The sequence below is a fragment of the Hordeum vulgare genome, chromosome 3H (genome assembly GCF_904849725.1).
Source record: "Hordeum vulgare subsp. vulgare chromosome 3H, MorexV3_pseudomolecules_assembly, whole genome shotgun sequence".
Lineage (NCBI taxonomy): Eukaryota > Viridiplantae > Streptophyta > Magnoliopsida > Poales > Poaceae > Hordeum > Hordeum vulgare.
Genome location: NC_058520.1, coordinates 497,119,437 through 497,145,126, shown reverse-complemented (window position 1 = coordinate 497,145,126; position 25,690 = coordinate 497,119,437). Strand labels below are relative to the sequence as shown.

At 44.5% G+C, this 25,690-nt stretch overlaps 1 protein-coding gene across 2 annotated transcripts; it reads left to right on the top strand.

Moving 5' to 3' along the window:
- Nucleotides 1–3,942: 3,942 nt before the first annotated feature.
- On the top strand, nt 3,943–25,188 carry LOC123444470 (protein TSS-like). 2 transcript variants are annotated; one of them, XM_045121185.1, is made up of 26 exons: nt 3,943–4,159; nt 5,955–6,057; nt 6,162–6,223; nt 6,318–6,410; nt 6,499–6,571; nt 7,242–7,604; nt 9,097–9,164; nt 9,269–9,400; nt 10,112–10,153; nt 10,555–11,079; nt 11,160–11,317; nt 11,415–11,967; nt 12,634–12,696; nt 12,787–12,888; nt 12,981–13,298; nt 13,372–13,464; nt 13,621–13,722; nt 13,816–13,920; nt 14,437–14,570; nt 15,759–15,942; nt 20,193–20,324; nt 20,818–20,930; nt 21,107–21,197; nt 21,933–24,330; nt 24,423–24,490; nt 24,898–25,188. In XM_045121185.1, the coding sequence occupies exons 2-24, from the start codon at nt 5,997–5,999 to the stop codon at nt 24,177–24,179; spliced, it is 5,814 nt and encodes a 1,937-aa protein (XP_044977120.1). In that variant the 5' UTR covers nt 3,943–4,159; nt 5,955–5,996; the 3' UTR covers nt 24,180–24,330; nt 24,423–24,490; nt 24,898–25,188. The 2 variants fall into 2 exon arrangements, with proteins under 2 accessions (XP_044977120.1, XP_044977119.1); XM_045121184.1 differs by lacking the exon at nt 3,943–4,159 and adding an exon at nt 4,767–4,989.
- Nucleotides 25,189–25,690: the final 502 nt, after the last annotated feature.

Below are 25,690 nucleotides of genomic sequence, written 5' to 3'. Positions count from 1 at the left end.
ATCTCGGCCTTCTTGATCCAGCAAGAGAAACGGAGAGGTAGATGAGTTCTCCGGCAGCGTGACGGCGCTCCGGAGGTTGGTGGTGATCTAATCTCGGCAAAGCTCCGCCTGAGCTCCGCAGAAACGCGATCTAGAGGTAAAACCGTGGAGGTATGTGGTCGGGCTGCCGTGGCAAAAGTTGTCTCAAATCAGCCCTAATTGCTCCATATATATAGGAGGAGGGAGGGGAGGCTTGCCTTGAGGCTCAAGGAGCCCCAAGGGCTGCGCCACCAAGGGGAGGAGGAGTCCTCCTCCAATCCTAGTCCAACTAGGATTGGAAGGTGGAGTCCTTCTCTCTTTTCCCACCTTTCCTTTTTTTCTCTTCTTTTGGTTTTTTCTTTCTCTTGCGCAAGACAGCCTTGGGCTGACCCCAGCTACTTTGTGCGCCACGCCCAAGGTCCTTGGGCCCTCCCGGGTGGGTGGTACCCCCTCCCGGTGAAGATCCGGAACCCATTCGTCATTCCCGGTACATTACCGGTAATGCCCGAAAACCTTCCAGTAACCAAATGAAGTCATCCTATATATCAATCTTCGTTTCTGGACCATTCCGGAAACCCTCGTGACGTCCGTGATCTCATCCGGGACTCCGAACAACATTCGGTAACCACCCATATAACTCAAATACGCATAAAACAACGTCGAACCTTAAGTGTGCAGACCCTGCGGGTTCGAGAACTATGTAGACATGACCCGAGTGACTCCTCGGTCAATATCCAATAGCAGGACCTGGATGCCCATATTGGATCCTACATATTCTACGAAGATCTTATTGTTTGAACCTCAGTGCCAAGGATTCATATAATCCCGTATGTCATTCCCTTTGTCCTTCGGTATGTTACTTGCCCGAGATTCGATCGTCAGTATCCACATACCTATTTCAATATCGTTTACCGGCAAGTCTCTTTACTCGTTCCGTAATACAAGATCCCGCAATTTACACTAAGTCACGTTGCTTGCAAGGCTTGTGTGTGATGTTGTATTACCGAGTGGGCCCCGAGATACCTCTCCGTCACACGGAGTGACAAATCCCAGTCTCGATCCATACTAACTCAACGAACACCTTAGGAGATACCTGTAGAGCATCTTTATAGTCACCCAGTTACGTTGCGACGTTTGATACACACAAAGCATTCCTCCGGTGTCAGTGAGTTATATGATCTCATGGTCATAGGAACAAATACTTGACACGCAGAAAACAGTAGCAACAAAATGACACGATCAACATGCTATGTCTATTAGTTTGTGTCTAGTCCATCACATGATTCTCCTAATGATGTGATCCCGTTATCAAGTGACAACACTTGCCTATGGTCAGGAAACCTTGACCATCTTTGATCAACGAGCTAGTCAACTAGAGGCTTACTAGGGACAGTGTTTTGTCTATGTATCCACACAAGTATTGTGTTTCCAATCAATACAATTATAGCATGGATAATAAATGATTATCATGAACAAAGAAATATAATAATAACTAATTATTATTGCCTCTAGGGCATATTTCCAACACTTTGCTCGCGGGAGGCACCGGCGATGGCGAGGGGAGGAGGAGGGTGGGGGTGCCGGGGGTTTGTTGGTGCCGGCGATGCTGCCCGTGTCGCCCCTGGGACGGAGCGTCGAGGGGGAAGTTAAAAGAGGGGTAAAAAGTTTAAAATGTGTCTTCATATGCATGCACTATATTGGTGCTACAATATCATATGATGGTATTTTTCTTATAGGTGATTTGTGGTGCACGAGATTGGTATGCTTTTATAGACCGGTTGTTGTTGACTGCTTTCAAAAGCCCTTGAACATGTTAAAATCTTGAACCAAATTCAAAATTGAATGAAAGAGTTCAAAATTAGGGAACATAGCGAATTAAAAGAAATTAAATGGGAGAGCTCCTTGACAAGTTGTTGATCCGGTAAAAATCGGGCGACCCAATTTTTAATTGAAGACTTCAATTAATTATGTGCCCTTAAATATTAGAAAGCACAATGCATAACATAAAAGAATTGAATAAAAAAGCTTAAAAAAATATTTGGTCCGTTTAAAATCGGATGACCTAATTTTATGGGCAATGATCTACGCCGGTGCGTCGGCCGAACAATTCGGCCGGTCGCGTGCCCAACGGTAGATCTGTTTGCTTAGGACTGTTAGATCACACCCTTCTATCGCCTCCTTCCTTGCGCGCACGAATGGCAACCACGTCCTTCATCCCGCATCGTTGTCCTTTTCCCCGGTAGCCGTCCTCGTTTCCGCTCTCGCCAACGATCATCGAACGCTGTCCGGTCACCGTCCTCACCCCCGGTCGCCGTCCTCGTCACCACCGGTCGCCGCCCCTCGTCCTCCGTCACCGGTCGCTGCCTTCGCCCCCGGTCGCCGTCCTGGTCACCATCGGTCGCCGGTCACCGTCCTCGTCACCGTAGGCCGCCGGCCTCCCCCCGGTCACCGGCCTCGTCGCCGCCACTGGTCTCCGCTTGAACCTTTTCCTCCCACTGGTTGAAGCTTTTCCTATGTCGCTTGAAGCTTTTTCCGCCATTGAAGTTTTTTTCCTCACCGTGGAAGATCTTTTCTCATGCCACTTTGAAGCTTTTCCACAAATGGTTGAAGCATTTTCTCCCTGGGTGAAAGCTAGACATAGGTTTCAACAAAAAGCGATGCCGGATGTAGCAAAAAACGATGCCAGATGTAGCAAATTTTGCTGGTCCAGCAAAAACGACTCCGATGGAACCTTTTTTGGGTGCTACTTCTAGCAAAACACTGCGTCGGTTCCAGCAAATCTCGAAGCCGGTTCCAGTAAATGTCGTAGATGGTTGCAGCAAAAAACGATGCCGGTTGTAGCAAAAGGGTTTATCGCTTCAAACAAAAAAAGCTTACAACTGCCATCCGTCGTCACCATTGTAGCAAAAATGTTGATCGGATGTAGCTTTCGTAGTTGTCAGTTGTAGCAAAAACAAAATAAACGGCGCCGTGTATGGTGGTAACAAACCCTGTAGCCGGTGGTAGCAAAAAACAACATGGCTTGTAGCAAAAAACGTTTTTCGCCCGTCATCACGGTTGCATCATCTTCACGAATTACGTCGCAAAAAAGTTGTCGCCGGTAGTAGCAAATGAAAACGCTTGTAGTAACAAAACAAAACACTGGTTTGAGCAAATAAAAAATCTGCGAACAAAATCATGTGGTTGGTTCCAACAAAAAAAATATCGGTTGTAACATCCCTCGCCCCCGGATGAAACATCCCCCGGCTTTCAAAATGAATGGTTCCAGCAATGTCTCCAACGTCGCACACGACCTCTTGCAGCTCTCCCCGCTGTGACTTCTCTGCCGTGTCGTCTTCTTCGCCCTGTCATGGCTCGCCCTACCAGCGATGGCACTTCATGGCGGCGCGCTGCGTGTGGAGGTGAAGATGGAAGAAAAAGAGCAGTTGCATAGCTGTAGGGAAGAAGAAGAAGGCGTATGTGGAAAAAACGATTCGAGGAGCGCTTCCGCGATGCACGTGAAAAAAACCAATTTAAAGAGCTCTTCCGTTTAAAAAAAAATGCTACCATGACTCATAATGAAAAACGATCTAAAGACACACGTGTGACTGACCAAACATTCGGCCGGCGCCCCGGTCCCAAGAATTTCCCTTATTTTAATTGAAGTTTTAGTTGAATTGTAAGCTTTTTAACGGTCAAGGATTTCCCTTATTTTAATTAAAGTTTTCAGTTAAACTGTAAGCTTTTTAAAGGAAGTTATTAGGATGTACTCTCTTTGTCTTAAAATAAATAATTTAAAAATGACTCAACTTTGTATTAAATTAGTATAGAACCGAATTATTTTTGAGTCACTTATTTTTTTAAACGGAGGGAGTACTTATTTCGTCCTCCTCAAAGCATTGCCTCAAAAGAAAAAGGAAAAAAAGCAGCGGCGAGGAGGCGGGGGAGTTGGGGGACCGGCGGGAAGGCGGAGTTGGGGGAACGGCCGGAAGTTGACGAGGCTCGGAAGCTGTCTGCGCCCCACGCGCGGGATGGGCAGGCCTCCTCGCTGGTCTTGGCAATGTCGGGGTCGAGGATGCAGTCGACCTCGTCCTCGGCTCGGCAGCGGGATGGTGGCGCGAGGAAAAGCTCGTGAACGGCGTGAGCACGGGCCGTCGTCGAGGTGGTGCCCTTCTCCTCTTCTTTTCCCTCTGGTCTGCTCTCTAGATCCCGTTTCTCTGCATCGCGTGGGGTTGGAGATGGCTAGCCGTGGCGGCGCGGAACGAGGGCACGGGCATAGGAGCTCGATGCCGGAGAGGATCTAGCCGGCAGAGCACGGAGAGGAGCGAGGCCGAGCTCGGGCGGGGCGGCCGAGTTTGGCATGCGGCAGACGAGCTCGCCGGACCGCGCGGCGACGGCCTGGATGCGGACGGCGGAGAGATAGAGAGAGAGAGAGAGAGGGGTTGGGTTCTCCGTCGGGTGAGGAACTCCATCCCGTCCCCCGCCATCCTCTCCCGCGAATTTGGCCCGCCGCCGTAGATTTTTTTTCCTCCATGCCCTGAACCACGGAGCGTGAACTCCGATGAGTCCGACGGCGACAAAACTGTAACGCGCGGCGCCGTCACTGGCCCACCGTATGCGACTGTTCCTCACCGTATCGCTTCAGTACGACGATTTTCCAGCGAACCGGACCGGCATTTCATTTTTGAACAAAGAAAAAAGGAAAGAGAGCCGGACCGGGCCAATGAGGACCCTATCTTAAATCTCCACCATTCCACCCTTATCAACCCCGCCCGCAACCCCTTTCGTTATCTTTCCCTCCCTCCTCTGCTCACTACTGCTGCCCCTTCTGCTCACCGTATCACTTGTAGACAGTGCACCTACCTCAGCCCAGCTGCCTCTCTCCTTACCTTAGCTGATTGCTTGGGAAATTGACCTTCCATTTTGCTTCGTGTGGCCGCCAGTTCATCCTTGCCGGTATACTGTTAAGAGCAGCCGAGCGCCAGGCCATTGGTAAATTGTTGGAGCTGCTATTTATTTGGTTTCATATGTCTTCTTTGTGTGTGGCCTTGTCTTGGCAATTTTCATTTTACCGTGCGCTTAATCGATATCCCCGGTTGCTTCCGTGTGCATGCTTATGCGCATAACATTGTTCGTTTCTCCCTCGTTGTGCAGTGTGGGCATGAAACAGCAAACACTGCTTCTCAGCTAAGCCCTCTTAAATTGTTCCTATTGTGCCTATTTGAAATTGGATATCCTTTCTACGGTCGTGTGTATTTCCAATTTCCAGAACATCTTTGTCTTGTTGTGAAGTAGTTATGTGGAATCCACAATTTTGGGCATGTCTGCCCGTGTCATGGTAAATTAGCATCTTGAGTCTGTTTCTATGTCCATTGTTGCACTTGCAGGCATGGTTTGAATTTTAGTCCCCTGCTGCTTGTGCACCCTTCTGTAGTTGTGTTCTTTCTATACATCATTTGTGCAGATTTATGTTGAGGTGATTTTCTTCTTCAATGGACTAGATGTAACTTCGTCCGTTGGTTCTGCTAATATACCTTATACTTATCCCTTCACAGAGTTTGACGATTTTCTTCTGGATTTCGGTTACTTGTACCATCTATATATCATTACACGTAATTATCTCATTTTGGAATCACAGGAGGTAAACATAATGTCGACTTGAATTGAGGTTATGGTGCTAACGCAACCATTGTTGCTTGCACTTCATCCTCACCTTTGGTACATCTTTTTCTGGTCAATCCTGTGTCGTGGGGTGTAACTGTGTCTCTTTCACGTCTATGTAGTGTGTGTATATACACATGTCAAGGACAACTCCCTGTTTTGTCCTAACTTCAGTTTTCTAGCCCTACTCGTGCAACCACCATCACTCTCTTCTACTCTGTTCCTTCTAACGTATGCCACATGTAGGCAGCGGTTGTTACTCCCAACTTAATTTTATTATTTATTGTCTGGTCTAGGTGGGCATCTTGTGCTGAGCTTGCTCGCCGTTTGGCGCGCCCATGGCGCCCAAGAGCAAGCGTGGCAAGGCCAAGGGCGAGAAGAAGAAGAAAGATGAGAAAGGTATTGTTGCCATGACACCTTGATTGGCTTTTGCTTGCACTAGTCGGAGTAGATAGTTGCTCGCTTGAGCTGATCATGTGCAAATTTCTTTGATGGATTACTAGTGCTTCCTGTGGCCATTGATATCACTGTCAACCTCCCGGATCAGTCCGATGTCATTCTCAAGGTTTAGCTTCTTGCTATCTCAGTTCTTTTCTGCACTGTTTGTTTTCCTTGATGCGTGATTTCAGCAACAAATATTCCTTCTTTGCTTGTTGCAGGGAATTTCCACGGACAGGATCATCGATGTGAGGAGGCTGCTCTGCGTCAACACCGCCACATGTGCAATCACAAACTACTCCCTCTTGCATGAGGTATTTATAACATTTCTTTTTCTCTTCGTACTATATTACTGCAGCGAACAGCAATTCAATCCTGTTATATGATTTCATTTGTCGGCAGACTCGTGATGGTCACTTGAAGGATGGCGCTGATATTGCGACGCTGAAGCCATATACTCTCACCCTGGTAGAAGGTACAGCTTATATCTGCAAATAAGTATTTATTTTCTCAAGGTGTCTTTAATCGAACCCAAATAAGTTTCTGATTCCCCCAAACCTTTTTTTTTACTTAAGTTCATTTAATCCATTCCCAAAACGCGCATATAACTCCCAGAAGGCTTTTGGCTGACCCAAAAAACAACCCTCCCCTTCCAACATTTTGGCTTCCACCGCTACCACACGATTCCCTCCCCAAAACCCTAGCCACATGCCAGAGTAAATTTTATTATTTTTAGGGTTGTTTGCCATGATAGTTAGGAAAGAGTAGATGTTTGTAGCATAGATGATGGCTAAATATATGTTATACAACTTTAATTTTAATGCATTCTTTTATAGGAGTTATATTAGAATGCAACATCCAAAAACACATGATTTTTTTGGTAGTTAGATTTTAAGAGTGGGTTTTTGAAGTTAACTTTTGGGGTTGCATTAGAGATGCCCTTAGATTGGTTAAACCCATTGTTTGTAGACGCGTGCTTTGTAAATTGTACCATTGTGCACCTATACACCTGACAACACCTTCATTTGCATAATTTTGTCTTTGATTTCCATATATCTTAGAAACCATTAAATTCTCTTCTATAGTGTCTAGAGATAAACCATCCATGAACCCTACATCTTAAACTCCATAAATTCACAATGCAGGGGAGTATGACGAGGACAGCGCGTTGGTGCACATACGGCGGCTGCTGGACATTGTTGCGTGCACCGCCTCCTTCGGCTCTCCGCCGCCGCCACCGCCTCCTCCATCCCCCAAGGATGTTGATGCCACCAAGGAGCCCTCCAACTCCAGCTCCAAGCCCGCAGCAGCGGCCTCCTCAGGCGGGCGCCGCACGGGCTCGCCGCCGCCCGTGCCGAAGGATTCAGCCGCAAAGGATGCTGATGCAGCGGCGGCCAAGGAGGATGCGGTCTCGGCGGAGCTGGAGGCGGAGATGAGCGGTGCATGCCCCCGCCTCGGAGCGTTCTACGAGTTCTTCTCCCTTGCTAACCTCTCACCGCCCCTCCACTGTAAGTAAAACCCCTCTCACAGCCTCACCAAAACCCTGTAGTTGATCTCTCTATTTCACGCTTCCGTGTCATGACTGCTGACTCGAATCGTAAACGCGTGGCCAATGCTACACGACGACCGACCAATCCCAGCCAAGGATCGGCTCCATCCCGAGCCGTAGATTGCTTTTCACTGTGGCCATCGGATCTCACCCTACACAAGCGCATAGGAGGAGAACAACATCCACATTTGTGCCCACATCTCACGCTTACATGGGCGTATGGAGCCTACCCCTACCCCCCCCCTCGCTCGCAACACCCCACCCATGCCTGCAAGAGGCTCCCGTTGCTGGCTCGCTGCGTCGCACTCCACGTATGCAGCACAGCCAGCACAACGCCAGCTGGCTTGCCCCCGCCAGCCCTGCCGTCATCGCAGCAGCCCTCGCCGGCGCTCGTAGCAGCGGGCGTCACCGCCCTGCTGTCATTGCAACATGCCCCGTCAGTGCTCGCTACAGCGCGCGCCGCCGGCCGCAGCATTGGCCGTGCAGCTCACAGTGGTTGCCGTCGCCGTCGCAGCATAGGTTGTCCGACTCGCAGCAGTTGATGTCGCCGTCATAGCACAGCACCGGCATGTTGTAGCAGTGGGCTTCGCCGCTCACAGCACCTGGTTGTTGCCGTCGCAATAGTGTGGCCCTGGCTCGCAGCAGGAGCCATCGCCGTAACAGCACCGTGTCCGTGTACTTGTAGCAGAGGTCGCCACTGATTGCAGCAGTGGTTGTCGCCGTTGCATCACCCGGTGGTCAGCATCACAACACCTTGTAGTCACCGTCGTAAAACCGCCTTACAGTAGCGACAACAACAGCGGTAGCAGTCTGGGTGCACAGTGATCTGAGGGGTTTGTAGCAGTGACGGCGCAGCCTGGCAGTGCGGTGGTCTGAGGTTGCAGCAGTGTCAGCAGCAGCGGAGGTTGAGGCGCTGGGGAAAAGGAGAGGGGGAACAGAATGACGCGGTCGCGTCCCTCGCCAAAGAGGAATGAGTGGCTGCAAACCCGTGCAGAGATAAGGCTTAGACACTAAGGGACCACATGAGTGGTGCGTGGGGCCCATCGGTGCGTGGCGAGCACATGATGTGGCCGACACCAGATTAGAATGGGATGCCTGATGTTAATCGTTTTCCTGAACTTATTCGCAACAAAAGAACATTAAGGTGCTGTAGTACTGCCAACATTTGGAATGGAGCTAACAGGGTCCTGAATCAAACAATGTGACTGCCTTGGGAAATTCTGGCAGCCTCAGTTTATATTTGGAACCTCTGCCTTGACCTATTTGTCCATGTATCTTAGCTGTCGGCTTCACCATGATTTGTCCTTGAGATGGTAGTTCATGCAATTTAACACTTTCCTCATTATTTTGAATGCTAAGCATGAGATATCAGCTTGAACTTTGTAGAGCTGACATTTCTCTGGCGAGGCAAATTCTTCCGTTTGCTGAGTTACTTTAACTCTTCCAATCAGTTATAAAGCGAGTGACTCAACCTCGGCAGGAGGAGCAACCGTCTGATGACCATCTCTTCTTCCTTGAGGTAATCATGGGTAATAGTTGTATCTTTGACAGCACTTTTGCACTAAGATCCCTGCTAATTACATCACATGTGTCCTAATTGAAGAACTGTTGCCTGTCTTTCAGGCAAAGCTTTGTAATGGGAAATTTGTCATTGTTGAGGCTCGGAGAAAGGGGTTCTTTAGTTTTGGGAAACAGCGTGTTTTGTGCCACAATCTTGTCGACCTATTGAGGCATCTCAGCAGAGCATTCGATAATGTTCGTTTACCTCACATTCTTGTTATAACTTGTATATTAGGATATATAAATTGTTGTCTAATAATCTTGCATCCATTATTGTATTACCTTTGTTATTAAATATCCCACGTAAATCTGTAGCCACTTCTGGAGCAATGAACTGATTTACACTTTAGAGATGAATGTAGTAAATAACAGCTTGATTTTGAATCTATTTTAATGTATATATGCGTGTGAACATTTGCTAGTGTGTATGTTTTTGTATAGCAGTAACTGAGAGAAGATAAAGCATAATTAGGATAAAATTCCTAACTTCCGTCAGCTGCAAGAAGGTTTGAATTGGCAGTCTATTTTGGCAGCAGCACCAAGTCATTCACCTTTCAAGTTTATACTGCTGAAAATAACTATCTGCACTGCTGTATTTTCTGGTGGGTATGGGAGGACGATTGAACTCACAATTCACTTATTCGGATTGAAACTACATACTAAAAATTGATAGTTGAGCATTCCAGTGCATTGTTGTAGTTTTGGAAAATGGCATTTGCCAAAACTGTACAGTGGCACGGTGTCAAATTCTAGAAACTACTTGTGGTTCTTAATTGCCAACAATTTTATAGCACCATTTAAGTATTTCTGTAAGCAACTGTGTGGTCTCATTTTCCGTATCTCTAGTTCTTTTCTATGACTTTGTTATATGAATTTAATATTTTGTGCTGTTTCCATATATATTAGGCATACAAGGATCTTATGAAGGCATTTTTGGAACGGAACAAGGTGTGTTGTCACCCCTTTTTTCGTGTTTCGCTGTACCTATATTTTTCTAAATTCAGTGGAAACTTTTGACAAGACCGTGACTTTGTGTTTTTATTATTGTGTGCTTGGGCATAATGATTCATCTAAAAAGGAGTTGAATATATTTTAATGCACTTTAAGTAGCAAACAACAATTTGGGTTGTCTTCTAGGAATATCTACCTTCTACAGTTATGCTGATGTTCATATTCAGTTCTTCCATTTGGTACTCCTCTAGTATGTTGCGCTTGATTATTAAATATTTACTTGCAGCTTCATAATGAATCATGTTTTTGTAAACCAGCTGTTCCATGTGTCATCGGACAACAGTTTTTCCTATCTAATGCTGCATCATGATCTAACTATATGTGCTTGTATGTTGCAGTTTGGAAATTTTCCTTATGGTTATCGTGCAAATACATGGCTTGTTCCTCCGATTGCTGCCCAGTCACCATCAACATTTCCTCCCCTTCCTGTTGAGGATGAAACTTGGGGAGGCAATGGAGGTGGTTGGGGAAGGGATGGCAAAAGTGACATGTTGCCATGGGCAGATGAGTTCATGTATCTCACATCCATGCCTTGCAAAACTGCTGAGGAGAGGGAAATTCGTGACAGGAGAGCATTCCTACTGCACAGTCTATTCGTAGATGTTGCCATCTTTAGAAGTATTGCAGCCATCCGGCATGTAATGGAGAGTACAGATGTGTCGACATCAATCAAGATAAATGAGGTCTTGCATTCTGAGACGGTGGGAAATTTTAGCATCACTGTCACAAGAGATTCTTCAGATGCAAGCTGCAAGCTGGACACTAAGATAGATGGAAGCCGAGCCACAGGAATGGACTCTAAGCATCTTGCAGAGAGAAACCTTTTGAAAGGAATAACTGCAGATGAAAACACTGCTGCACATGTATAAGTTCAAAATTAAGGTGATCTTTCTCATATTCAGGTCAAAGAGTGGTTTGTCCTAATTTTATCTATAATTTGCAGGATGTTGACAGTTTGGGCATCGTGAATATTAGATACTGTGGGTATGTTGCTGTAGCAAAGGTTAAGAATTATGAGAAAACTATTGTGACTTCTTCCTTTAAGCCTGCTGATATCATGGATCAACCTGAAGGGGGTGCTCATGCATTGAACATTAACAGGTTGGTAGTTGTGCTTTGGTGTTGTTTTTCTAGTTATCCGCAAAGTTTATGCTGCTTATCCCATTTTTTCATTATTATATATATTTATTGTTTTTAGTTTGAGGATGCTCCTAAATGAAGCCAATGCAACTGGAGAAAAAAAGTTACCAACACAAAGTCATAGGCAGGAAGAACTAACTGCCGCACAAACTTATGCTGAGAACTTGTTGAAGGAAAGTTTTCAAAATCTTGAGGAAGAGGGGACTGATAAACAATCATTTATGAGGTGGGAACTTGGTGCCTGCTGGGTTCAGCACTTGCAAGATCTGAAAAAATCTGACAAAGACAAAAAACAAGGTGATGGGAAGGAAAAGAAGAAAATGGTGGACAAAGATGTGAAAGAGACAAAGATTGAAGGGCTCGGGAAGCCTCTCAAAGCTCTTAAGCACCCGAAGAATGCGGTTGATGCTTCTGGGAAGGGATCCTCGTCAGGGAACAAAAGTTTGACTGATGCAACAAGCTCTGGGGAAAGCCAGAAAGCCAAGTCATCGTCTGTTGAATCGCTTCAAGGAGACTGCATTGCCTCTGAGAATGAAATCTTGCTAAAGGATGTATTACTGGATTCCGCCTTTACAAGGTTGAAAGATTCAGAAACAGGACTCCATCAGAAGGTAGAAATGCATTAATTTTTATATTAAGTGATGATTTCACATCTGCCCTCTGGTGTTCTGCATATCCAACTCATACATTTCAGCATTTAGTTTCAGAAAATAAATGTCCTATTTAAAATAGAGTTTCCTTCCCACTGTGATTACTAATTTTTGGCAATCATATACAATTCATATATAACTGTCAGCATTACAGTTAATGTGATATTTGGTTTGCTAATATCGGGGATATCAAGGTATGCTGTGGAGAGGTTCATGAAATGCGTTCTTACCCGACTAACAACCTCGAAGTTGTGGAGCCTACCTCAGGCACACTAGGGGTTGATAAATAATAGTGCTGTTGGCTAGGGCCTGTGCTTTCCCAACCTACACATGTTCGAAACCTCGCTTCGGCAGGGTGAGGATGCCTGTTCATGTAAATTAAAATTTCACTAGTGCTAGCCTGTGGCCGAGTGCTTTATACACCAGCGTGTAGTAGTTCCAATCAACATCAAATATGCAAGTTTGTTCACCTTTTTTGATTGTCAGATCCACTTCTGAATTCTACAAATAAAATAAAGTGTATGAAACATACCAGGTATTGTTTTAGCACGCTTGCTTACCAAGCGGCTATCCATAGCTACTAATCGTGCATAAAGTTCATAGACTAATCTCTCTTGTGCTCCACAGTCACCATCTGAGTTGATTGAGATGGCTTTGAAGTTCTATGATGAAGTTGCGCTTCCTAAGCTGGTATGCATCATCATATGAAACATGAATAAGTTCCCACATGCTTATCCTTTTTACTCAAGAGGCATAATAGCTAACAAAGAAATTATTTAGGTTGCCGATTTTGGTTCTTTGGAACTTTCACCTGTTGATGGTAGGACATTGACAGATTTCATGCATACCAGGGGCCTACAGATGCGCTCCCTAGGACGAGTTGTAAGTTTGTAACAATTCTTCCATTTGAACATGATGGATGCCATTTCTTCTTTAGTGCTTGATATGTGCTAATCTAAGAATTACCTATGTAGGTCAAACTTTCAGAGAAGCTCTCACACGTACAGTCCCTTTGTGTGCATGAAATGATAGTGAGAGCATTCAAGCATATTGTCCAATCTGTTATTGCAGCTACTTCAGACATGAGACAATTAGCATTGACAATAGCTTCAGTGCTGAATTTACTTCTTGGTGTTCCTGAATCTGAATTTTCTGGAAGTTCTCCTGCTGTGCATCCCCTAGTGTGGAGATGGCTTGTTGCTTTCTTGAAAAAGCGATACCAGTATGAGCTCACAGGGCAACATTATGATGATGTGAGGAAATACGCTATATTGAGAGGACTATGCCATAAGGTAAACATGTTTCTAATATTTTTAACATTTCTCACTTCCGGTGCATTTTATTGAGATTAAAGGTTGCTTTTAGGTGGGCATTGAATTGGCACCGCGAGATTTCGTCATGGATTCTGCTTTCCCGTTTTGCAAACAGGACATTATTAGCCTTGTGCCCGTACATAAGGTAAACGTATTTTTCTCAGTCAATTGTTTTTATCATACAAAAATCACATCGTGTTGTCATGGCTTGTTCATCACATATGACTATCAGCGTTTTGAGAACTTGGTAGATATAATGAGTGGCACATAACACAACTGACGTGTTTTTTTTCAAATGCAGCAAGTTGCGTGCTCATCTGCAGATGGAAGGCAACTTCTAGAATCCTCTAAAACGGCTCTTGACAAGGGTAAACTTGAAGATGCTGTTAATTATGGAACCAAGGTATCTTCTTGTAAAATCTTGTGCATTTCTTTTTGGCAATTCCTTACCTGTCAAATCTTGGGGACTCATAAATTATTCTATGTACAAATGCAGGCTCTTGCCAAGCTCATAATGGTGTGTGGTCCCTATCATCGAATGACGGCTGGAGCTTATAGCCTTCTAGCTGTTGTTTTGTACCACACTGGTGATTTTAATCAGGTAGATGGTTATTCAACAATTTTCTGCACTTCTACCTCTCATTCCAGCATGATGCTGTCACCATTAATCTTCTTAACCATGCTGCCAATGTAATTAAAAATGATAATTGATAGTTAAACATCTCAAATGTAATATGCATGTATGTCATATTATGAGAAATAATCTAATTTTCCCTAATGGCTGGCTCCTTTGTCAAATGCTTTCCGCGTATGCGATATAAAAGTTTTACCTAGTAAGGCTCAGCAGCTTGTTGCAACGGACAAACCCCAAGTGTACATTATCATATCAGATCACTGAAACTTCATCTTGGCCTGTTTTAGGGCTATAATGCCTTCTGTTTAGTTACTTAGAACACTGGAGCCAGCTGAACTGATGCTTTGAATGTAGGTGTGTTTGTAGATGCAACTCTGGTGCCTCATAAAATGCTTGATAGTTATTTCAAACTCATGATCTATTTTTGTATCCTAGCATTTAATTATCTATAGGCACAGTATAATATGTACCTAAAAATTGCAGGCTACAATATATCAGCAGAAGGCACTAGACATCAACGAGAGGGAACTTGGGCTTGATCACCCTGATACAATGAAGAGTTACGGAGACCTTGCTGTTTTCTACTACCGTTTACAACACACAGAACTGGCTCTGAAGTAAGTTCAGTTTATGAAATACTACTTTTTATTCCATGCAGCAAATCTACAGTTTCACAAGGGCTGCGCAAAATAGTCACTCCAGCTGTAGCTTGAAGAGAAGTAGCATATATCCAAAAGAGTAGGAGACCTCCTTTAGGGTATTTTATCTAGTAAAGTGCTATGTCAAGTTGATGAAGTTTGCCAAATTAAATAGTCTTGCTATTCCTGCCAAGAATATATTTTACTATCTTCTCAGGTTAAAACTATTTATTTCACAAACTTATTATGTCAAATGTGCATATTTGGTTCTCTCTCTCTATGCTTTATCATTTGGATTAAAAAACTAATCTTGTCTTATAATAGCAATGCTAAAAGTGAGTAGGAACTAGCTGTTTAGTCTTCTTAGTGTCCAATTTCTTTGTAGTATGGTTTTGTGCCTGAGGTGCTATCTCTCAGCTCTCACCCCATCAATGTTAACCACACCTGTTGAAACAACATAACTAGACCCTAGCATGAATACCGTCAACATGTAACCATCAAACCTAATGCTGGCGGATGTTACAAACTCATAAATGCTAAGTGAATCCTTAGGTGGTGATATGTTTCCCTAATATTTTAGCTAAACCACAAGCATGTGTAGTACTCTGTCTGCTCACAAATATAAGATGTTTTGGATATTTCAATATGGACATACAGGCTGAAATGAGTGAATAAACACACTAAAATGCGTCTATATACTTCCTAATCAGAAAAAGTTACTCCCTATGATCCAAATTAATTGACGCAGCTTTAGTGCAACTTTGTGAAGTAGAACATTTTATAATAGTGAACTGAGGGAGTATCTTTTTTAGTCTTGGACAAGATTGCAGGGGGTAAAAGTGGTATGGTATTGGCTTCTAGGCTCAAATTATTAAATTATTAATTGCTTTCATGTAAATCTCTTCTTGAGAATGGATCAAATTCCCTTAAGCGCGTATGTCTTTGAAGGTGAAGATTCAATAATTGTTTATCTACATATGTTTGAGCTTGTCTTGAAGATTATTTCATGGATATCAGAGCTATTGCATTATGTGAAAACTTAAGGGTCTGAATAAACAGCAGGGTGCTATACTTGCTATCCTTTTGATACTCCTTGTAGTTTACAATCCTAATGATTTAGATTCATTGCTACACTGTATACAAAAATTAACCTTTGGTGCAAATTAGGTACGTCAAGCGTGCATTATATCTTCTACATCTTACATGCGGGCCATCTCATCCAAACACAGCTGCAACATATATTAATGTAGCCATGATGGAGGAAGGCTTGGGCAATGTGCATGTAGCTCTTAGGTACTTGCACAAAGCTTTAAAATGCAACCAGAGATTACTTGGGCCTGATCATATCCAGGTAATTATCTTTCTCAACATTAAGGAAACATTTCAAAAATTTCTTCTGGCAATGCTTTTGGTAGTAAGATAACTGATAAATATGAAAATGTTCATTTCGTGGCTCTTTGCAAGTCTCACTTGTTGACTTAAACAATAATAAAAAAATCTTAAGTTGGTACCTTCAATGACTTAACAAGTTGTGGACTTGTGGTGAATGCCAACAAATCATCAACAAATTGTTAGTCAGTTCCAAGAGACATGTGTCGATGATGAGTCAAACTATCGAAGGACAGGCCTTGCCAAGACTGTATCATTGGACCCCTCTAGGCCCACATATGGGCCATGGGGACCAAGAGAGGCACCACCGGCCAACTCGTCGAGATCTAGCATATGTTGTCGAGTTACCCCAACTCGTCGAGTACCCCGTAATATTGTAATCGATCCCCTATATTATCCCCACATATAAGATAAAAGACCAAGGCAGGAAGTAGGGCTTTTACCCAACTTGGGGGGGCTCAACCTCGGTATATCGTGTGTACCTTTTTGTATTATATAGACCCACCGGTAGATTGACGTGACATTCCGGCGACTACATATCCAGATACTCGTCTAGTACCACTGTTAGGACACGACAAAAATCATCAACAACATGGGAGTATGATTCCGCGCAGGGACGGAGCTGGCATGTAGCCATTGGGGTCAATTGACCCCAATGAAATAACTAAATCCTTCATTAATTTAATACTAATCATTATTGATTTATAGAAGATGACCCCATTATCATGGATATGACCCCATTAAGCTTTTTTTTCTAGCTTCGTCCCTGATTCCGCGCATCAGACGTCGGGTCTTTCTTGCTTGCCTTGGCCCTCACATAAATGTGCCTCTTGGGAAAGCACTTGCTTGTGCTGCTTGCGGCCAGAGATTTTCCCGGCCTACACAATTATAGAGCTCAAAAGCTCGTCCCCTCTTGTGTGCCATATTTTATGTGCATACATAGTGGCGTGCACATATTGGTTCTTAATATCAAAAAGAAAATTGCAGAATCACAATGAGGAGCATTCGGTTTGGTACATGCATGGAGCTTCAAGTTAGTTCAATACTTACATAACCAAGAAGTTGCCTCAAGATCACTATGAGAAACATCCGGTTTGATTATGCCGAGGCCTGCCTCACCCCACAAAATGTCCTCTTTGTTGTAAGGGCAACTCCAACAGCCCCGACCCAAACAAACGGGCAATATGTCTGTTTGGGTGTCTAGGCCAAAGGTGCACGCTACGCGCGACCGCATTTCAATTTTTTTAAAATTTTCGAAATATATATGAAACCTAGATCTACTCTACTGGTCGTCGCTCTTGTACTCGTCCACAAGGTCGATGTACCCAGAGCTGACCATGGATATGGCCATGCTCCTGGTGCAATGGCCACGGCCGCTGGCGTGGCTGGTGCCTCTTGCTGCTCCGGCTCACCCACTCAGGCGTGCAACGCACCGTGCTCGTCAACCCCCATGAGTGTCCCACAAGCAGCGCCTGTGGCAACGACTCCTGCTGCTCTACCTCGAGCGCGGACGCGGGCGGGGGCGCGATGGCCGATTCGGCCAATATCGCTAGTGGTAGGCCAGGCCACTCCGCGAGCTCGTCGAGCTGGGGGTCCTCGAGTGCCTTCTTGAAGGCCTCGTCCTCCTCCTTCACCACGGGCCTGCACGACGGCTAGTGCGCTGGAGCACGTGCGTGCCGGAGATGCACTGGAGCGCCAAAGAATGACCGGCCCCACACGCCGTGCTCATTGTAGAACCAGGTGTCCTAGTGCAGCGAATCCTTGGCAAACGTCGTGGCGGAGGTCATCGGGGAGCTGAGCCCGGCAACGGCGGATCTCTAACCGGATGCGTCCTGATGCCGGAATGGTAGTCACAGGCACGGGAACCCTCTCCGGGTTTAGATGCCACTTGTTCGGCAGGTGGACGTCGGGCCACGACACCTGGATGGCGTCGTCCCAGTAGCGCTGGCACTGGTCGACAGGGACGTAGACGCTTTCCCGTTATGGCGCGTGACACCGCCCCGAGGAAGAGTCAGCCTCGTGGTCGTGCTTCCTGGCCTTCCAGGTGTTGAAGTGTATATGTGGATTGCCTAGCCCTTTCCATCAGTTCGGACTTTTAGTTGCGTTGGCTAGTGCATGAAGCTTAACATGGTATCAGAGCTAAGGTCTTAGTTCAAGTCTTGGCTTTCGCAATTTATTTAAAAAAATTCTGGTAGCCCCACTTTGTGTCCACGTAGAGACCTCTTTGAGTCATACGTGAGTTTCGCGCGTCGTCACTCTCTTCCGGTTACACATGTTGACTTGTCTTCCCCGTCACACATGAGAGGGGGTGTTACAGTATATGTGGATTGCACCAACCCTTTCCATCAGTCCTGACTTTTGGTTGCTTTGCCTAGTGCATGAAGCTTAACATGGTATCAGAGCTAAGGTCTTGAGTTCAAGTCCTGGCTTTCGCAATTTATTAAAAAATGTTGGTAGCCCCCTTTGGGTCCACGTAGAGGCCTCTTGTGTCATACGTGAGTTTCGCGCGCGGTCGCTCTCTTCCGGTTGCACTTGTTGACTTGTCTTTATGCACTAGCCAACACAACCAAAAGTCCGAACCGATGGAAAGGGCTAGGCAATCCACATATACACTTCAACACCCCCTCTCGTGTGACACGGAAAGTCAACACGTGGACAAACTTAGAGGTATGGCTCAAGAGACCTTAGCTCAAGAGGCCTATGTGTGGACAAAGGGGGGCAGCAACAATTTTTTAGATAAACTGTGAAAGCGAGGACTTGAACTCAAGACCGTAGGCCGTGATACCATGTTAAGCTTCATGCATTAGCCAACGCAACCAAAAGTCCGAATTGATGGAAAGGGCTAGTGCAATCCACATATACTGTAACACCAGGTATCCACTTCCACGGCATTTGAGCCGGTGGTTGGCGGTGGCAAGGGTTGACTATTACGCGGTGAGGGTAGAGGGAGGGACCCACGCTTGTATTAAAGCTCGGTGGTAGTTGAGTCACTCGTCTGTGGGGCCAGAGTGGATGTACTGCGCGTCTGTCCGCTGTTCGTGTGGACGCAAGCCCGTCCCAAATTTGGGGCGGATTTGCATCCCCATATACAGCAGACGGACAGACGCGAAATGGGTCGTCGCGTTGGACCGTGATTTTTGCCCACAAGGACCCATGCAGACACATCCAGACGAAATGGGTCTCCCCGTTGGAGTTGTCCTAAGTGGAGGAAACTATTACACATCTATTTATTGACCGCGCCTTCGTCCAAATAGGTCTGGATGGAGACCCTTCAGTATATTGGCCTAGTGGACTCAGTACTGGTAGGTCAAAACCACCTTTCCTTTCAAATTTTTTTCTCATGAAAATGCAAAAGCCTTGTGTCTGAATGCATTGGTAGGAAGATAAGTTTGCAGAAGCCCTAAGAAGGGCAACACCTGGTGATTAACCGCTAGACACAACAAACGCCTGGAGTAAAAGCCGTCGGACCCCTCGCACCTGTCATCGCCCATTGCCTGGCTTTAGCCTTGATCATGTCAAGTAGGCGAGCTGCCACCGTCCATAGCCAATGATGTGCCTTTCCGGACCAATAAGAATGGAAATGGATCGGCTCACTCACCACCTGCAGCAATGGGGTGAGCCACAGGCATAACGAGCATGTGACTGGCCCTACAAGACGTCACAGATGCCGCCACCACCAAGTCCTGGTGCGAGGAGAGGGATGAAGCCGGACTGCTGGAGGCAGCAGTGCCAGCGACGCGACCGGCTGTGCGGTCGGCGCCACCTCGCGTCGTGGAAACCACGTCCTCTTCATGCTTCGGTTCGCCGTGGAGACTGGCAGGGGAAGACCTCTCTGGCCCTGCGCGTGGCCAGCATCGGTTCGCACCAGCTGCGTCCCTGGCCACCTAGCGCTGCGGTGGGGATGGCGACTGATGCACTGAGTTAGGAGGGGCTGGCCTCGGTTGTCGCACGAACGCGTGCGATGCACAGTCCCGTCCCTGCTGACCGAGTGCGGCGGCAGGGGTGGCGGTCTCGGACCCACCAGTGAGGTGCGTGCGGAGGGGCGACTCGAGGAAGTGCCGGAGGGTGTCCGCGCCGGCTCACATGTGCCTCAACTCAAGAAAACACAAAAGCTTTGTGCCTCGTTGTGATTCAGACCTAGAAAGTTCTTTTTTTTATCATTTCCAGCATTAACAATTAGATTCAAGTGACATATTCTTCTGTTGTATGTAGACTGCTGCAAGCTACCATGCTATCGCCATTGCTCTCTCGTTGATGGAAGCTTATTCATTGAGTGTTCAGCATGAGCAGACAACCTTGCAAATCCTTCGTGCAAAGCTTGGACCGGATGATCTTCGGACTCAGGTTTACTTCTACTAAATGATATTATTGAAATGCTGAAAACCTACTCCCTCTGTTACCAATGGATGTCATTTTAGAATATATTTAGTATAATATTAACTTTGAACACTGTAAACTAATGTATTTTTTTTTAAATACGAAAATAATATTAGTAGAGTTTCCATCAAAGTACTTCTGTAATACTAGTTGTGCATTCAAGAGCAAGTCAATGCCCAAATGACATCTACTCCCTCTGTACCTAAATACTTGTAGTTGGGGAGAACTAGACTAGTTCTCCCCAACTACAAGTATTCAAGCTAGACTAGTTCTCCCCAACTACAAGTATTCAAGCTAGACTCCCCAACTACAAGTATTTAGGTACAGAGGGAGTAGTTAGTAACAGAAGTACCTCGGTTCTTTTCCCACTTGAACTATTATCTTAGCTATATGAAGAGAATCATTCTCTTTTCAATTATTTACAAGGACATCCTTAATATTGTTGCCTTCCACATTACAGGATGCTGCAGCCTGGCTTGAATACTTTGAATCGAAAGTAATTGAGCAACAAGAAGCTGCCCGCAATGGAACTCGAAAACCTGATGCATCAATAGCTAGTAAAGGACACCTAAGGTGCGATTTAGTTCTGCCAATGAAAGCACAATTAATCCTTAAGAGAAACTTCTATTGTGTTGTGCTAGCTAGTGCACAGCACATAAACTGGTATCAGTTATCATGGATATTTAGATGCTGTGCATTGTTTTGGACTATACAAATGCTGTATTGACTGTATTTGTTTACACTTGCAGTGTATCTGATCTCCTTGATTACATCAATCCCAACGAAGAAAACAAAGGAAGAGATTCTGAATCAGGCAAGAGGAGGTACTCAAGCATAAAGGTTAGTTGCTAATTTTTACTTTGGATTATGCCATCATTAAGGAACAGAGAGAAATCTGAGCCATGAAATGGTTACCATGGTGTACTAGTGTTAAATGAATAATTAAACTTATAATGTAATTGGTCAGTTTCTCAAAGAGAAAAAGGGAGACTTACAATTGTTCACTACAAAGTCAGTTCTTGTTAATATTGCTGACAGGCAGCAAAATAGTATATTTCTGTTTACGTAGTTCTATGAAGAAATAGTTTCTCTACCCCAGAGTGTATTAAGCTCTCCTTTATTGGGCAAACAATTTTTGTTTCTTTCGTAGGTGTTGGTGGCTCACATTTATTCTGTAGTGTTACGAATATGATTTCTATCCCTAAGGAACTCTTATTATAATAGCAGCTCACTGAATATCTATGGTTAATACTACCCTATCCAATCAAGTATTTGATGTTGCTACTGTGTAAGTGTGTATGTTAGATAATTTGGTCAGGTAATTTCGATGATTACTTTTTCTATACAGTTTCAGTCCTACCAATTCAGACAGTGTTCAAACCACACAATTCGGGCATTTTCTGTATATCTGGAACTCAATGAACCTGGTTTCCTTTTTTCACGATGCTTAAAGTTACACTACATTTTCCTTCTGTGAAAACGTTCATGTTACCACTGAATACCTTGGCGTTTGGTATTTTAGCATTACTGTACATGACACTTCAGAAATTATTCATTGTATACTTGTCCTGTCAGGTTTTATCACATTCGAGTGAGAATTCAAACGTAGCAAGTCCTGATATATCTCCAAGAGATTCTGCTATTGCAATCAAAGACGAGGAAAAAGGAATTAAAGAGCCGTTGCAAGATGCTAGTGTTAATATCATGGATATTCCTGAAACTGAGGTTAAAGTGAATCCTTTACCCGTGGAGGCTTCACCACCTTCTGAACAGCTAGTAGAGAGATCTGAGGTGAACATCAGTTCACCTGAGGAAGTTTTTGAAGATGAAATATTAGAACAGGATGATGGCTGGCAGCCTGTTCAAAGACCTAAATCAGCGGCAGTTTTAGGAAAACAGATAAAGCATTACCATCCTGCCATCAGAAGGGCGTATGACCCTGAGAATCATGCTCCAACAGATGCTTCCCAATATAAGCCAAGGAATTCCTATTCAAATAACCGTTATTACTTCTTAAAGAAGAGAACTGTCGTACCTGCAGCATACACAGATCCTCAGCAGCATATGAAAGTCCAGACATCAAGTGCCAGGTTTGGTCGTAAGACATACAAGGCTATGACCTACCGGGTTAAGCCAGGGACAGCATCCGCGGAAGTGCAAGATACTTCTAGGATCACAGAGCAGATGAGTGGTAAAGAAGAATCCCAAATAGCTTATTCACATGTACACAATCATTCTGCAGATCTGAAAGGAAGTGAGCTACATGGACCTTGGGTTGAAAGTACTGGAAACCCACCATCATACAAAGATGTTGCATTGGCACGTCCAGGTACAATAGCCAAGAGTCAAATACAAAAACCTAGAGATGATGTACTGCAACCATCACTTGGTCAAATTATTGCACAAGAAATGAAGGATTCCTTGGTAGATGCAGTTCAAGTGGACCAGAGGTCCATGTCCTCAAGTACCAATAATTCCAAAGAGGTAAACATTGTGCCAGCAGAAATGCAGCATTCAGAAAAAAGAGAACAGTCACATAGGGAAAATGAGATTGACAACACTGGGAAAGATAGTTTAACAGATAAGATAGCATCAGATAATGAGAAACCTTCTGGCAGTGGACCTGCAGATAGTAAAACAGACACGACCTTATTCACCAACAAAGATCAAGAACCAACAAGTAGTGACAATTTTGGTGCAACCACTGAGTTCTCAGATTCGACAGTACCCACAGAAGCTGAAAAGAGTGGAAAATCTGGCATACAATTTCTTGAAGAATCTCTACCTACTAACAGTGAACCTATTACAGTCTCAGAGCATACAATAAGTATGCAGGGAGGCGTTGGAGGTGTTGAAAGTGAGAAGTCAAAGCCTGACTTGCTTCTGAGTAATATTGATATAAGAGAGATATCTAATAAGAAGCTATCTGCTGCTGCACCTCCATTCAATCCGTCTCCTCCAGCTATCCTTAGCCCACTTGCTGTAAGTGTCGGTCTCCCACCACCAGGTGCCGTTCCAGGCGTCGGCCCTTGGCCTATGAATGTCTCCATGCATCCTGGACATTCAAATATGGTACCAAACGGTCCTCCTCTGTGCACATCCCCACATCATTTGTACCCGCCCGCTCCTCGGTCTCCTAATCTATTGCATCCTGTGCCATTTCTTTATCCACCATATAGTCAACCGCAGATGGTTCCAAGCAGCACATTTCCCATGAACACCACTATTTTTCGCCCTAACCATTATGGATGGCAACCTTATATGAGCCCAGCTGTGTCTGAGTTTGTGCCTGGACCAGCATGGTCAAACAATCATCCAGTTGCTTACACCCCCAGCCCACATATTGCTGACACTATTTCTCAGTCTCTAGCAGATTCACACGTCCTATCTGATGCAGCTGTTGTTAGTATAGGACCTTCACTGGACAGCAATATGGCTGTAGTAAAGGAGGAAATGGAGGTCCCTGTGGAGGTAGGCAGTGGTAATTTGATCCGCAATAACATTTTGGGAGAGGAACATGATAAAGAGTTAAAGGATGCTGTTAATGCTGCACTTAATCCACACACGCCAGGAGACAGCATATTTAATATTGGTGGAACGAAACTGGGAGGCATCATGAAGAATGAAGACGAGGGTAGCTTTAGGATATTTGTAAAGGGGAAAAGCAGGCGAAAGCAAACTCTGAGGATCCCGATAAGTTTGCTTAACAAGACATATAGCTCACGTTCCTTCAAGCTTGACTTCAACAGAGTAGTCAGAGAGAATGATATCTTCAGGCCACCGGGCGTTTCTTTTGCTGAAGTAGTTTCTTCTGGCGACTGAGGAATATTCCACCAGAGTCAAATATTGACCTATGACATTATTACTCAAAGAGAATTATGATGGATCTCCATTTGAAAAATACTGAAACGTGACACTCTTATTTTTATCTGAGCATTCGGAAGGCAGCAACAATGCTCCTTCAGTGTTCCAGGTAATCATTCTTACAAATATTTTTAAAACTTTTTGCTCCCCTATTATAGATCTCAATCATCTAATGCTAGGTGTCGATTTCAAATTTTCTAGATCTGAAATTAATCAATCCAAGCTACTATGAAAAGATAAATGCGTTTTCTTTTCCCACTTCAAATAAGGTATGGCTCCCTTCTCAGTAATCAATTTAGCCTGTTATATGTTGAACTTGTTTGTACCCCATATATGGATCAGTTTTGGTGTAGTTCTTGGTAATGATTACATTTTGCTACTTATAAGCATTTATAAAAAGATTAGTGTTCTTTGAAGCACCTTTGGGACCTGCACATACATGACGCATGTAAAGAGGAGGTTAGTTAGCACTGCTCCAATAAAGTATGGATAGGAGAAAACTTACCTTATTTTCTGAGTTCATCCTATGTTAAAGTACGAAGTTTTCATGTTACATGTTTCATCTATGTATTAATATAGCATAGCATATTTTCTTGCTGTTTATTTGTAGCTTCAACGCTACCTTTTCTTGTAGTGATGTGTAGCTAAGCGTTCTCTGTTCACACGTTGCTTGCAGGTGTCGACAATTCCGTGTGGAGTGTAGAGAGTTTTGTGAGATCCGGAACCAATACAAGGTGGAAGTGCTAGCAAAAAATAACATGGCAGACTGATTCTTTTCTCCAATTTTGATAGACAAAATAGAATATTTTCCTCCAAAGTTTGGACTAAATTTTGGTCGTATGGAAGATAGCTTCTAGAAATTTAGAAATTTGTTTGCTCCTGCATCCTGTAATAATCTCTCGTATCTTTTGTGTGAGAAACTAATGTTACTCTTTTGATGAGAATAGTAATAAGAGCATCTCCGGCAGCTCCCTTCTCCCCAATAAATTTCGTGATAGAAGATTTGAACCAAAAAAACGTATGTACTCTAGCAGCTCCCTTTCCTTCGATAAAATATTTGTGATAGTCAAAAAGAGTCCCACTGTTAACTTCGTCACGTATTCAATGCGGGCATCGTCTTCGGACAGTTAGCTTAGGGCATCTTTAACTGTTCGGGTCCTCAAGGGCTTGAAATAGCGTCTCTTGAAGGCTAATGGACGATATTTTCGTCGTGGGGGCTTGGATTCCCAGCCACCGATTCCAAATACAAATTCGTCCAAAGTTCAACGAAAATTACTCAGTTTTGGATGAAATATAGGCGGTTTCATTCATATTTTTACAAAATTAAGAACATACATAAAATCATACAAAAAACTACGTCGCCCCCAGCGTAGTTCATGCCGAGGAGCTTGTAGAAGGTTGTGTAGTCATCGCCGTCGCTTGATGGGTAGCTGTCATCCTTGCTGCAACCCTGCTTTGGGTCCTTGCTG